The 14557-nt window shown below is 48.0% G+C and overlaps 1 protein-coding gene across 8 annotated transcripts in view; it reads right to left on the reverse strand.

Moving 5' to 3' along the window:
- Window positions 1-14557, reverse strand: part of LOC137366689 (roquin-1-like) — a 132863-nt gene that overhangs the window by 11381 nt on the left and 106925 nt on the right. For 6 of the 8 annotated variants that reach the window (XM_068028363.1, XM_068028360.1, XM_068028361.1 and 3 more), the window contains one exon: window positions 2041-2340. The exons of the other annotated variants lie outside the window; for them this stretch is intronic. In XM_068028363.1, coding sequence (XP_067884464.1) covers window positions 2041-2340 — 300 coding nt within the window. The remainder of the gene's footprint in view (window positions 1-2040; window positions 2341-14557) is intronic. 8 annotated transcript variants of the gene reach the window in all.

Consider the following 14557-nt stretch of genomic DNA (forward strand, 5'->3'; position numbering starts at 1 on the left):
ATCCCATGAATAAGAATTATCCCTGGACTAAAAGGGTTAAACAGATTGTGTAGACTAGGCTTGTACTCCCTTGAGTATAGAAGATTAAGGGGTGATCAAATCAAGACGTTTAAGATGGTAAATGGATTTTTCTTTATTCATTCATGGGATGTAGGCGTCGCTGGCTAGGCTAACATTTATTGCCCATCCCTAATTGCCCTTGAGAAAGTGGTGGTGAGCTGCCTTCTTGAACGGATGCAGTCCATGTGGGGTAGGTACACCCACAGTGCTGTTAGGAAGGGAGTTCCAGGATTTTGACCCAGCGACAGTGAAGGAACGGCAATATACTTCCAAGTCAGGATGGTGTGTCACTTGGACGGGAACCTGCAGGTGGTGGTGTTCCCATGCATTTTCTGCCCTTGTCCTTCTAGTTGGTAGAGGTCACGGGTTTGGAAGGTGCTGTTGCAGGAGCCTTGGTGCATTGCTGCAGTGCATCTTGTAGATGGTACACACTGCTGCCACTGTGCGTCGATGGTGGAGGGAGTGAATGTTTGTAGATGGGGTGCCAATCAAGTGGGCTGCTTTGTCCTGGATGGTGTCGAGCTTATTGAGTGTTGTTGGAGCTGCACTCATCCAGGCAAGTGGAGAGTATTCCATCACACTCCTGACTTGTGCCTTGTAGATGGCGGACAGGCTTTGGGAAGTCATGACGTGAGTTACTCGCCACAGGATTCCTAGCCTCTGACCTGCTCTTGTAGCCACGGTATTTATATGAATGCTCCAGTTCAGTTTCTGGTCAATGGTAGCCCCTAGGATGTTGATAGTGGGGGATTCAGCGATGGTAATGCCATTGAATGTCAAGGGGAGATGGTTAGATTCTCTCTTGTTGGAGATGGTCCTTGCGCACCACCCCCAAATAGTTCGGCATCACCAAGTTGTTAACCAATGCTTGCTAGTTCCCTGAAAAAGCCCGCTGCCTACTTACGCTTATGTTCCTGCTCTATCTCAAATGGCCACATTCACAGCCAGCCCCAGTGGTTACACGCACTCGCTGTTAGCCCCAGAAAACCCTCACCACCCCATCACGTAGCTTGCTATTCTCCCGTTTGACTGATGTCAGCTGTGGCTTGGTGGGTAGCACTCTCCCGCACTTCTGAGTTAGAATACCATTGGTTCAAGCCCCATTCTAGAGACATGTGCACAAATTTCATGCTGACACTCCTGTTGCAGTACTGAGGGGATGCTGAACTGTCAAAGGTTCTGGTGAGGTGTTAAACTGAGGCCCTGACTCCCCTCTGGTGGGTGCAAAGAATGCCATGACACTATTTCCAAGAAGAGCAGGGTTATTCTCCCTGGTGACCTGGGAAAAGGTTTATACCTCAGCTAATCTGGTCATTTATTTCTTTGCTTTTGTGGGATCTTGCTGCGTGCAAATTGACTACCACATTTTCTACATTACCACAGAGACACATCAGAGGTACTTAATTGGCTGCAGTGCGCTTTGAGAAGTCCTGAGGTTGTGAAAGGCACCATATAAATGCAAGTTCTCTCTTCTAATGGTTTTATATGTTTGAATCGCCCCTGTAATCATGCAGCGTGAACACTTTTTTCTGACATCCTGACTAAAAGCCACGTGAATCTCTTGTGATGTGAAGAAAAATATTTTTACAGTCAGGCTTTAGGATCTGGAATGCACTGTCCGAGAGGGCGGTGGAGGTAGATTCAATTGTGGCTTTCAAAAGGGAATTGGATAATCAGGGTTATGGGCAAAGGATGAGGGTGTGGGACTAGCTAAATTTCTCTTGCAGACAGCTGGCAAGGACACAACAGGCCGAAAGGCCTCATTCTGTGCTGCAACCATTCTATGATTGAACCCCCGAGAGGGATCTCCCCAACTTTGGGACAGAGGGCTTGAAAGTAGCAGTGAGCAGCAGGGTGCTTGTGGAGCGACTCCCATCAGAGGTGGCATTGAGATTCCCACCTGCCTGGTGATTAGAGCAAGCGATGGGCTCTGTGGTTGCGTTAAGAGCATCTTATAGTGAAGTTAAAGAATTTCCTTACGAGTCAGGTGGAGATCCCGACACAGATCCTGGCGCACTCATGCTCATGTCACCCATCTTGCCTGGCTTCATAGCGATGTCATAAGCACAGTCGGTCCCGCGGGAGATCAGCTGCGCAATACTGCTGGTTGCTCCCACCATGCCATTCTGAATAGACACAGGCTTCGTTCCAGCTTCCAAGGAGCCCTCATCCGATAAGGTGTTGGATGTGACCGACATCACCCCTCCAACCTTGCTGAGCTGGGTTAGGGACTGGCTGAGAGGCCGACCAGCTGCTAACCTCTTGTTCCGCATGCGAAATCTGGAGGGGAGAGACGTCATCAAAAGGTCAAATGGGAGAAGGTGCAACAGGTTTCCAGCTCAACATGTCAGCAGGTGCTCCAAGTAGTTTGATGCACCTAATGAGACTGGTTCGAGCACTGCCAGGGAGATACAGTCGGGGTATTGGGAGGAAAGGGGGAACATTTCAGGCCTGAAAACTGCTTACTTTAGCAGGAAATAAATTGTTTACCAGGGACTCCTGCTACTTCAATGATTAAGAAAGTCTCTATAATTCAAATATTTAGTTATAAATTGTGGCTGCTCACTGATTTTCTGCAGACTTAATGTCTTTGATTTGGAGTAGAATTAGGGTTACAACCCGTCAGCATTATCCTGGTGTTTACAGCAATTAAGGACTAATCTTCTGGTCACTGCAGTGAGCAAAATCCCAGGCAAAAAAAGTTCATCGGGACATTAAGAAAAAAAATTGGAGATAGAGACAAAAGGCTGTATTGCTACATTATAGGTGCTACATAAATGCAAATTGCTGTCGTTTGATGGTCAAGAATCATCCAATCGGGTAAAGAAGAGTTCCCGGGTGGCCTGGGAAGCTGGTATGTCATGAGGATGGATGTGTCAGGTGGGAGTGTGGGGCTGGGGTAGTTGGACACAGGAGGTCACGCGATAAAACCTCCAGGTATCTGTCCAACCAGAACTGGCAGCTTTAAGTAGAATTCCCTTTATATGGAACTAGAAGCTGTTGTTGGCAATTACACCGGCTTCCAGTCAAAGGTTAAATACATTGTGATTGTAAAACATTAAAATTAATCTCACCAGAAGTAGTCTTGGTTAGCTATCTTAATCAAAAATAACCTGCTCAGTGATGCTCAGTTTGGGTTCCGCCAGGGCCATTTAGCTCCTGCCCTCATTACAGCCTTGGTTCAAACATGGACAAAAGAGTTGAATTCCAGAGGTGAGGTGAGAGTGACTGCTCTTGACATCAAGGCAACATTTGACAGAGTTTGGCATCAACGAGCCCTAGTAACACTGAAGTCAATGAGAATCGGGGGGAAACTCTCCACTGGTTGGAGTCATACCTAGCACAAAGGAAGATGATTGTGGTTGTTGGAGGCCAATCATCTCAGCCCAGGATATTGCTCTAGGAGTTCCTCAGGGTAGTGTCCTAGGCCCAACCATCTTCAGCTGCTTCATCAATGACCATAAGATCAGAATTGGGGATGTTCACTGATGATTGCACAGTTCCATTCACAACTCCTCAGATAATGAAGCAGTCCGTGCCAGCGTGCAGCAATAGCTGGACAACATTCAGGGTTGGACTGATAAGTGGCAAGTAACATTCATTACAAGTACCTGGCAATGACCATCTTCAACAGGAGAGTCTATTGACTTCCCCTTGACATTCAAAGGCATTGTCATTGTTGAATCTCCCACCAACAACATCTTGGGGGTCACCATTGACCAGAAACTTAACTGGACCAGCCATATAAATAGTGTGGCTACATGAGGTCAGAAGCTGAGTATTCTGCAGCGAGTGACACACCTCCTGACCAATATTCCCTTGAACTTTTATGTTGTGCGTAGCCTGTTCATTACAACTCTCAGAGCCTTGAAATTTGTTTGAGTGTCTGCGCATAATCTTGAACGGGACAACTTGTGAGTGGCCTGCGCGATACCTTCCTGGTTGCTGCGCATCTGCGCACCTTAGAGGGAACATTACTCCTGATTTCCCAATACCTATCCACCATCTACAAAGCACAAGTCAGGAGTATGATGGAATACTCTCCACTTGCCTGGATGGGTGCAGCTCCAACAACACTCAAGAAGCTTGACAGCATCCAGGACAAAGCAGCCTGCTTAATCAGCATCCCATTCACCCACCTTCAACCCCTCCATCACCGTCGCACCATGACTGCAATATGTACCTTCTACAAGATGCACTACAGCAACTCGCCAAGACTTCTTTAATAGCTCCTTCCATTTCTGCGACCTCTACCTTGATAAGCAAGGGTGTGGAAGGTTATTGGGGGCAGGTGGAATTGTGGAGTAATCAGTTCAGCCATGAACTTATTGAATGGCGGAGCAGGCTCGAAGGGCCGAGTGGTCTACTCCTGCTCCTAATTCGTATGTTCGTATGTAACACCTAGAAGAACAAGGGCAGCAGGCGCATGGGAACACCACCACCTGCAAATCCCCCTCCAAGTCACACACCATCCTGACTTGGAACTATAACACCGTTCTTTCACTGTTGCTGGGTCAAAATCCTGGAACTCCCTTCCTAACAGCACTGTGGGAGCACCTTCATCACATACAAAGAACAAACAAACAAAGAACAAGGAACAGTACAGCACAGGAACAGGCCATTCGGCCCTCCAAGCCTGCGCCAATCTTGATGCCTGTCTAAACTAAAACCTTCTGCACTTCTGGGGACTGTATCCCTCTATTCCCATCCTATTCATGTATTTGTCAAGATGCCTCTTAAACTTTGCTATCGTACCTGCTTCCACCACCTCCCCCGGCAGCAAGTTCCAGGCACTCACCACCCTCTGTGTAAAGAACTTGCCTCGCACATCCCCTCTAAACTTTGCCCCTCTCACCTTAAACCTATGTTCCCTAGTAACTGACTCTTCCACCCTGGGAAAAAGCTTCTGACTATCCACTCTGTCCATGAACTGCTTTAGTTCAAGCAGGCAGCTCACCACCACCTTTTCAAGGGCAATTAGGCGTGGGCAATAAATGCTGGCCTTGCCGAAATACCGTGAATGAATTTAAAAAAATTTCGCTAAGGTAGCAGTCTATTGAATCGGGCGGGTTGCCTGCTTGTCGCTTTGTTTGGTTAGATACAGATCTTGGGAGATCAGCCTGTTGAGTTTGAATGCAGCGGGAGGAACATATCTATTTGTTTGTGCAGAAACACCTGTTTGATTCCCTTTGTCTTCATCCAATCTTCACAAGACAAAGGTGTTGGAGGACTGAGATAGATGTCAGAGAGGAGAGTGCCCCAGTGCAGTGCAGCCCAGCTGATAGCTCCAAACCAGAGATCTGTCTGTCAACCCGAAGGACTATGGTTCAGGTTTAGAATTTCTGAAAGGGAGGTGAGGATAAAATCTAGGCATACTCCTCAGTGCTTAAAGCGTGCTGCAGTGACACAAAACGTCTGGATGAAACATTAAACTGAGGCCCATGCTAAGGTTTGACAGATTGCTCATCAGAGTAGTAAACTCAGTTCTTGTCTCCACAAATGCTGCCTGACCTGCTGAGTACTTCCAATATCCCTGCCCTCAGTCAACCAAACTCCCTGTACCTGCCCTCAGTCAACCAATATCTCTGTACCTGCCCTCAGCCAACCAAACTCTTTGTTCCGCCCCCTCAGTCAACCAATATCCCTGTACCTGCCCTCAGTAAACCAATATCCCTGTACCTGCCCTCAGTCAAACAATATCCCTGTACCTGCCCTCAGTAAACCAATATCCCTGTACCTGCCCTCAGTAAACCAATATCCCTGTACCTGCCCTCAGTCAAACAATATCCCTGTACCTGCCCTCAGTCAAACAATATCCCTGTACCTGCCCTCAGTAAACCAATATCCCTGTACCTGCCCTCAGTCAAACAATATCTCTGTACCTGCCCTCAGTCAAACAATATCCCTGTACCTGCCCTCAGCCAACCAAACTCTTTGTTCCGCCCCCTCAGTAAACCAATATCCCTGTACCTGCCCTCAGTCAAACAATATCTCTGTACCTGCCCTCAGTAAACCAATATCCCTGTACCTGCCCTCAGTCAAACAATATCTCTGTACCTGCCCTCAGTCAAACAATATCTCTGTACCTGCCCTCAGTAAACCAATATCCCTGTACCTGCCCTCAGTCAAACAATATCCCTGTACCTGCCCTCAGTCAAACAATATCTCTGTACCTGCCCTCAGTCAAACAATATCCCTGTACCTGCCCTCAGTAAACCAATATCTCTGTACCTGCCCTCAGTCATACAATATCCCTGTACCTGCCCTCAGTCAAACAATATCCCTGTACCTGCCCTCAGTCAAACAATATCCCTGTACCTGCCCTCAGTCAAACAATATCCCTGTACCTGCCCTCAGTCAAACAATATCCCTGTACCTGCCCTCAGTAAACCAATATCCCTGTACCTGCCCTCAGTAAACCAATATCCCTGTACCTGCCCTCAGTAAACCAATATCCCTGTACCTGCCCTCAGTAAACCAATATCCCTGTACCTGCCCTCAGTAAACCAATATCCCTGTACCTGCCCTCAGTAAACCAATATCCCTGTACCTGCCCTCAGTAAACCAATATCCCTGTACCTGCCCTCAGTAAACCAATATCCCTGTACCTGCCCTCAGTCAAACAATATCTCTGTACCTGCCCTCAGTCAAACAATATCTCTGTACCTGCCCTCAGTAAACCAATATCCCTGTACCTGCCCTCAGTCAAACAATATCCCTGTACCTGCCCTCAGTCAAACAATATCCCTGTACCTGCCCTCAGCCAAACAATATCTCTGTACCTGCCCTCAGTCAAACAATATCTCTGTACCTGCCCTCAGTCAAACAATATCTCTGTACCTGCCCTCAGTCAAACAATATCCCTGTACCTGCCCTCAGTAAACCAATATCCCTGTACCTGCCCTCAGTCAAACAATATCTCTGTACCTGCCCTCAGTAAACCAATATCCCTGTACCTGCCCTCAGTCAAACAATATCCCTGTACCTGCCCTCAGTAAACCAATATCCCTGTACCTGCCCTCAGTCAAACAATATCTCTGTACCTGCCCTCAGTAAACCAATATCCCTGTACCTGCCCTCAGTCAAACAATATCCCTGTACCTGCCCTCAGTCAAACAATATCTCTGTACCTGCCCTCAGTCAAACAATATCTCTGTACCTGCCCTCAGTCAAACAATATCTCTGAACCTGCCCTCAGCCAACCAAACTCTTTGTTCCGCCCCCTCAGTCAACCAATATCCCTGTACCTGCCCTCAGTCAAACAATATCTCTGTACCTGCCCTCAGTCAAACAATATCTCTGTACCTGCCCTCAGCCAACCAAACTCTTTGTTCCGCCCCCTCAGTCAACCAATATCCCTGTACCTGCCCTCAGTCAAACAATATCTCTGTACCTGCCCTCAGTAAACCAATATCCCTGTACCTGCCCTCAGTAAACCAATATCCCTGTACCTGCCCTCAGTCAAACAATATCCCTGTACCTGCCCTCAGTAAACCAATATCCCTGTACCTGCCCTCAGTAAACCAATATCCCTGTACCTGCCCTCAGTCAAACAATATCTCTGTACCTGCCCTCAGTCAAACAATATCCCTGTACCTGCCCTCAGTAAACCAATATCCCTGTACCTGCCCTCAGTCAAACAATATCTCTGTACCTGCCCTCAGTCAAACAATATCTCTGTACCTGCCCTCAGTAAACCAATATCCCTGTACCTGCCCTCAGTAAACCAATATCCCTGTACCTGCCCTCAGTCAAACAATATCTCTGTACCTGCCCTCAGTCAAACAATATCCCTGTACCTGCCCTCAGTAAACCAATATCCCTGTACCTGCCCTCAGTCAAACAATATCTCTGTACCTGCCCTCAAACAACCAATATCCCTGTACCCGCCCTCAGTCAACCAATATCCCTGTACCCGCCCTCAGTCAAACAATATCCCTGTACCTGCCCTCAAACAACCAATATCCCTGTACCCGCCCTCAGTCAACCAATATCCCTGTACCCGCCCTCAGTCAAACAATATCTCTGTACCTGCCCTCAGTCAACCAATATCTCTGTACCCGCCCTCAGTCAAACAATATCCCTGTACCTGCCCTCAGCCAAACAATATCCCTGTACCTGCCCTCAGTCAACCAATATCTCTGTACCTGCCCTCAGTAAACCAATATCCCTGTACCTGCCCTCAGTCAAACAATATCTCTGTACCTGCCCTCAGTCAAACAATATCCCTGTACCTGCCCTCAGTCAAACAATATCTCTGTACCTGCCCTCAGTCAAACAATATCCCTGTACCTGCCCTCAGTCAAACAATATCTCTGTACCTGCCCTCAGTCAAACAATATCCCTGTACCGGCCCTCAGTCAAACAATATCTCTGTACCTGCCCTCAGTCAAACAATATCTCTGTACCTGCCCTCAGTCAAACAATATCTCTGTACCTGCCCTCAGTCAAACAATATCTCTGTACCTGCCCTCAGTCAAACAATATCTCTGTACCTGCCCTCAGTCAAACAATATCCCTGTACCTGCCCTCAGTCAAACAATATCTCTGTACCTGCCCTCAGTCAAACAATATCTCTGTACCTGCCCTCAGCCAAACAATATCTCTGTACCTGCCCTCAGTCAAACAATATCTCTGTACCTGCCCTCAGTCAAACAATATCTCTCTACCTGCCCTCAGTCAAACAATATCTCTGTACCTGCCCTCAGTCAAACAATATCTCTGTACCTGCCCTCAGTCAAACAATATCTCTGTACCTGCCCTCAGTCAAACAATATCTCTGTACCTGCCCTCAGTCAACCAATATCCCTGTACCTGCCCTCAGTAAACCAATATCTCTGTACCTGCCCTCAGTAAACCAATATCTCTGTACCTGCCCTCAGTAAACCAATATCTCTGTACCTGCCCTCAGTCAACCAATATCCCTGTACCTGCCCTCAGTCAAACAATATCTCTGTACCTGCCCTCAGTCAACCAATATCCCTGTACCTGCCCTCAGTCAAACAATATCTCTGTACCCGCCCTCAGTCAAACAATATCTCTGTACCTGCCCTCAGTCAACCAATATCCCTGTACCTGCCCTCAGTCAACCAATATCCCTGTACCCGCCCTCAGTCAAACAATATCCCTGTACCCGCCCTCAGTCAAACAATATCTCTGTACCCGCCCTCAGTCAACGAATATCCCTGTACCCGCCCTCAGTCAAACAATATCTCTGTACCTGCCCTCAGTCAAACAATATCTCTGTACCTGCCCTCAGTCAACCAATATCCCTGTACCTGCCCTCAGTCAAACAATATCTCTGTACCTGCCCTCAGTAAACCAATATCCCTGTACCTGCCCTCAGTAAACCAATATCCCTGTACCTGCCCTCAGTCAAACAATATCTCTGTACCTGCCCTCAGTCAAACAATATCCCTGTACCTGCCCTCAGTCAAACAATATCTCTGTACCTGCCCTCAGTAAACCAATATCCCTGTACCTGCCCTCAGTAAACCAATATCCCTGTACCTACCCTCAGTCAAACAATATCCCTGTACCTGCCCTCAGTCAAACAATATCCCTGTACCTGCCCTCAGTCAAACAATATCTCTGTACCTGCCCTCAGTAAACCAATATCCCTGTACCTGCCCTCAGTAAACCAATATCCCTGTACCTGCCCTCAGTCAAACAATATCTCTGTACCTGCCCTCAGTCAAACAATATCTCTGTACCTGCCCTCAGTAAACCAATATCCCTGTACCTGCCCTCAGTAAACCAATATCCCTGTACCTACCCTCAGTCAAACAATATCTCTGTACCTGCCCTCAGTCAAACAATATCCCTGTACCTGCCCTCAGTCAAACAATATCCCTGTACCTGCCCTCAGTCAAACAATATCTCTGTACCTGCCCTCAAACAACCAATATCCCTGTACCCGCCCTCAGTCAACCAATATCCCTGTACCCGCCCTCAGTCAAACAATATCCCTGTACCTGCCCTCAAACAACCAATATCCCTGTACCCGCCCTCAGTCAAACAATATCCCTGTACCTGCCCTCAAACAACCAATATCCCTGTCCCCGCCCTCAGTCAACCAATATCCCTGTACCCGCCCTCAGTCAAACAATATCTCTGTACCTGCCCTCAGTCAACCAATATCTCTGTACCCACCCTCAGTCAAACAATATCCCTGTACCTGCCCTCAGCCAAACAATATCTCTGTACCTGCCCTCAGTCAAACAATATCCCTGTACCTGCCCTCAGTCAAACAATATCTCTGTACCTGCCCTCAGTAAACCAATATCCCTGTACCTGCCCTCAGTCAAACAATATCTCTGTACCTGCCCTCAGTCAAACAATATCCCTGTACCTGCCCTCAGTCAAACAATATCTCTGTACCTGCCCTCAGTCAAACAATATCCCTGTACCTGCCCTCAGTCAAACAATATCTCTGTACCTGCCCTCAGTCAAACAATATCTCTGTACCTGCCCTCAGTCAAACAATATCTCTGTACCTGCCCTCAGTCAAACAATATCTCTGTACCTGCCCTCAGTCAAACAATATCTCTGTACCTGCCCTCAGTCAAACAATATCCCTGTACCTGCCCTCAGTCAAACAATATCTCTGTACCTGCCCTCAGTCAAACAATATCCCTGTACCTGCCCTCAGTCAAACAATATCTCTGTACCTGCCCTCAGTCAAACAATATCTCTGTACCTGCCCTCAGCCAAACAATATCTCTGTACCTGCCCTCAGTCAAACAATATCTCTGTACCTGCCCTCAGTCAAACAATATCTCTCTACCTGCCCTCAGTCAAACAATATCTCTGTACCTGCCCTCAGTCAAACAATATCTCTGTACCTGCCCTCAGTCAAACAATATCTCTGTACCTGCCCTCAGTCAAACAATATCTCTGTACCTGCCCTCAGTCAACCAATATCCCTGTACCTGCCCTCAGTAAACCAATATCTCTGTACCTGCCCTCAGTAAACCAATATCTCTGTACCTGCCCTCAGTCAACCAATATCCCTGTACCTGCCCTCAGTCAAACAATATCTCTGTACCTGCCCTCAGTCAACCAATATCCCTGTACCTGCCCTCAGTCAAACAATATCTCTGTACCCGCCCTCAGTCAAACAATATCTCTGTACCTGCCCTCAGTCAACCAATATCCCTGTACCTGCCCTCAGTCAACCAATATCCCTGTACCCGCCCTCAGTCAACCAATATCCCTGTACCCGCCCTCAGTCAAACAATATCTCTGTACCCGCCCTCAGTCAACCAATATCCCTGTACCCGCCCTCAGTCAAACAATATCTCTGTACCTGCCCTCAGTCAAACAATATCCCTGTACCCGCCCTCAGTCAAACAATATCTCTGTACCTGCCCTCAGTCAAACAATATCTCTGTACCTGCCCTCAGTCAAACAATATCCCTGTACCTGCCCTCAGTCAAACAATATCTCTGTACCTGCCCTCAGTCAAACAATATCCCTGTACCCGCCCTCAGTCAAACAATATCTCTGTACCTGCCCTCAGTCAACCAATATCCCTGTACCCGCCCTCAGTCAAACAATATCCCTGTACCCGCCCTCAGTCAAACAATATCTCTGTACCTGCCCTCAGTCAACCAATATCCCTGTACCCGCCCTCAGTCAAACAATATCTCTGTACCTGCCCTCAGTCAACCAATATCCCTGTACCCGCCCTCAGTCAAACAATATCTCTGTACCCGCCCTCAGTCAAACAATATCTCTGTACCTGCCCTCAGTCAACCAATATCTCTGTACCCGCCCTCAGTCAAACAATATCCCTGTACCCGCCCTCAGTCAAACAATATCCCTGTACCTGCCCTCAGCCAAACAATATCCCTGTACCTGCCCTCAGTCAAACAATATCTCTGTACCTGCCCTCAGCCAAACAATATCTCTGTACCTGCCCTCAGTCAAACAATATCTCTGTACCTGCCCTCAGTCAACCAATATCCCTGTACCCGCCCTCAGTCAACCAATATCCCTGTACCCGCCCTCAGTCAACCAATATCCCTGTACCCGCCCTCAGTCAACCAATATCCCTGTACCCGCCCTCAGTCAACCAATATCCCTGTACCCGCCCTCAGTCAACCAATATCTCTGTACCTGCCCTCAAACAACCAATATCCCTGTACCTGCCCTCAGTCAAACAATATCCCTGTACCTGCCCTCAGTCAAACAATATCTCTGTACCTGCCCTCAGTAAACCAATATCCCTGTACCTGCCCTCAGTCAAACAATATCTCTGTACCTGCCCTCAGTCAAACAATATCCCTGTACCTGCCCTCAGTCAAACAATATCTCTGTACCTGCCCTCAGTCAAACAATATCTCTGTACCTGCCCTCAGTCAAACAATATCTCTGTACCTGCCCTCAGTCAAACAATATCTCTGTACCTGCCCTCAGTCAAACAATATCTCTGTACCTGCCCTCAGTCAACCAATATCCCTGTACCTGCCCTCAGTAAACCAATATCCCTGTACCTGCCCTCAGCCAAACAATATCCCTGTACCTGCCCTCAGTCAACCAATATCCCTGTACCTGCCCTCAGTCAACCAATATCTCTGTACCTGCCCTCAGTCAAACAATATCTCTGTACCCGCCCTCAGTCAAACAATATCTCTGTACATGCCCTCAGTCAACCAATATCCCTGTACCTGCCCTCAGTAAACCAATATCTCTGTACCTGCCCTCAGTCAAACAATATCTCTGTACCTGCCCTCAGTCAACCAATATCCCTGTACCTGCCCTCAGTCAAACAATATCTCTGTACCTGCCCTCAGTCAAACAATATCTCTGTACCCGCCCTCAGTCAAACAATATCTTTGTACCTGCCCTCAGTCAACCAATATCCCTGTACCTGCCCTCAGTCAACCAATATCTCTGTACCTGCCCTCAGTCAACCAATATCCCTGTACCTGCCCTCAGTCAACCAATATCCCTGTACCTGCCCTCAGTCAACCAATATCTCTGTACCTGCCCTCAGTCAACCAATATCTTTGTACCTGCCCTCAGTCAACCAATATCCCTGTACCTGCCCTCAGTCAACCAATATCTCTGTACCTGCCCTCAGTCAACCAATATCTCTGTACCTGCCCTCAGTCAAACAATATTTCTGTACCTGCCCTCAGTCAAACAATATCTCTGTACCTGCCCTCAGTCAAACAATATCTCTGTACCTGCCCTCAGTCAAACAATATCTCTGTACCTGCCCTCAGCCAAACAATATCTCTGTACCTGCCCTCAGCCAACCAATATCCCTGTACCTGCCCTCAGTCAACCAATATCCCTGTACCTGCCCTCAAACAACCAATATCCCTGTACCCGCCCTCAGTCAACCTAACTCCCTGTACCTGCCCTCAGCCAAACAATATCCCTGTACCCGCCCTCAGTCAACCAATATCCCTGTACCTGCCCTCAGTCAAACAATATCTCTGTACCTGCCCTCAGTCAAACAATATTTCTGTACCTGCCCTCAGTCAAACAATATCTCTGTATCTGCCCTCAGTCAAACAATATCTCTGTACCTGCCCTCAGCCAAACAATATCCCTGTACCCGCCCTCAGTCAACCAATATCCCTGTACCTGCCCTCAGTCAAACAATATCTCTGTACCCGCCCTCAGTCAACCAATATCCCTGTACCTGCCCTCAAACAACCAATATCCCTGTACCCGCCCTCAGTCAACCTAACTCCCTGTACCTGCCCTCAGCCAACCAATATCCCTGTACCCGCCCTCAGTCAACCAATATCCCTGTACCTGCCCTCAGTCAAACAATATCCCTGTACCTGCCCTCAAACACCCAATATCCCTGTACCCGCCCTCAGTCAACCTAACTCCCTGTACCTGCCCTCAGCCAACCAATATCCCTGTACCTGCCCTCAAACAACCAATATCCCTGTACCTGCCCTCAGTCAAACAATATCTCTGTACCTGCCCTCAAACAACCAATATCCCTGTACCCGCCCTCAGTCAACCTAACTCCCTGTACCTGCCCTTAGCCAACCAACATCCCTGTACTCGCCCTCAGCCAAACAATATACCTGTCCCTGCCCTCAGTCAACCTAACTCTTCGTTCCGCGCCCTCAGTCAAACAATATCTCTGTACCTGCCCTCAGTCAACCAATATCCCTGTACCTGCCCTCAGTCAAACAATATCCCTGTACCTGCCCTCAGTCAAACAATATCCCTGTACCCGCCCTCAGCCAAACAATATCCCTGTACCTGCCCTCAAACAACCAATATCTCTGTACCTGCCCTCAGTCAACCAATATCTCTGTATCTGCCCTCAGTCAACCAATATCTCTGTATCTGCCCTCAGCCAAACAATATCTCTGTATCTGCCCTCAGTCAACCTAACTCCCTGTACCTGCCCTTAGCCAACCAATATCCCTGAACTCGCCCTCAGCCAAACAATATACCTGTACCTGCCCTCAGTCAACCTAACTCTTCGTTCCGTGCCCTCAGTCAACCTAACTCCCTG

Source organism: Heterodontus francisci, unplaced genomic scaffold, assembly GCF_036365525.1.
Source record: "Heterodontus francisci isolate sHetFra1 unplaced genomic scaffold, sHetFra1.hap1 HAP1_SCAFFOLD_1127, whole genome shotgun sequence".
NCBI classification, from domain to species: Eukaryota; Metazoa; Chordata; class Chondrichthyes; order Heterodontiformes; family Heterodontidae; genus Heterodontus; species Heterodontus francisci.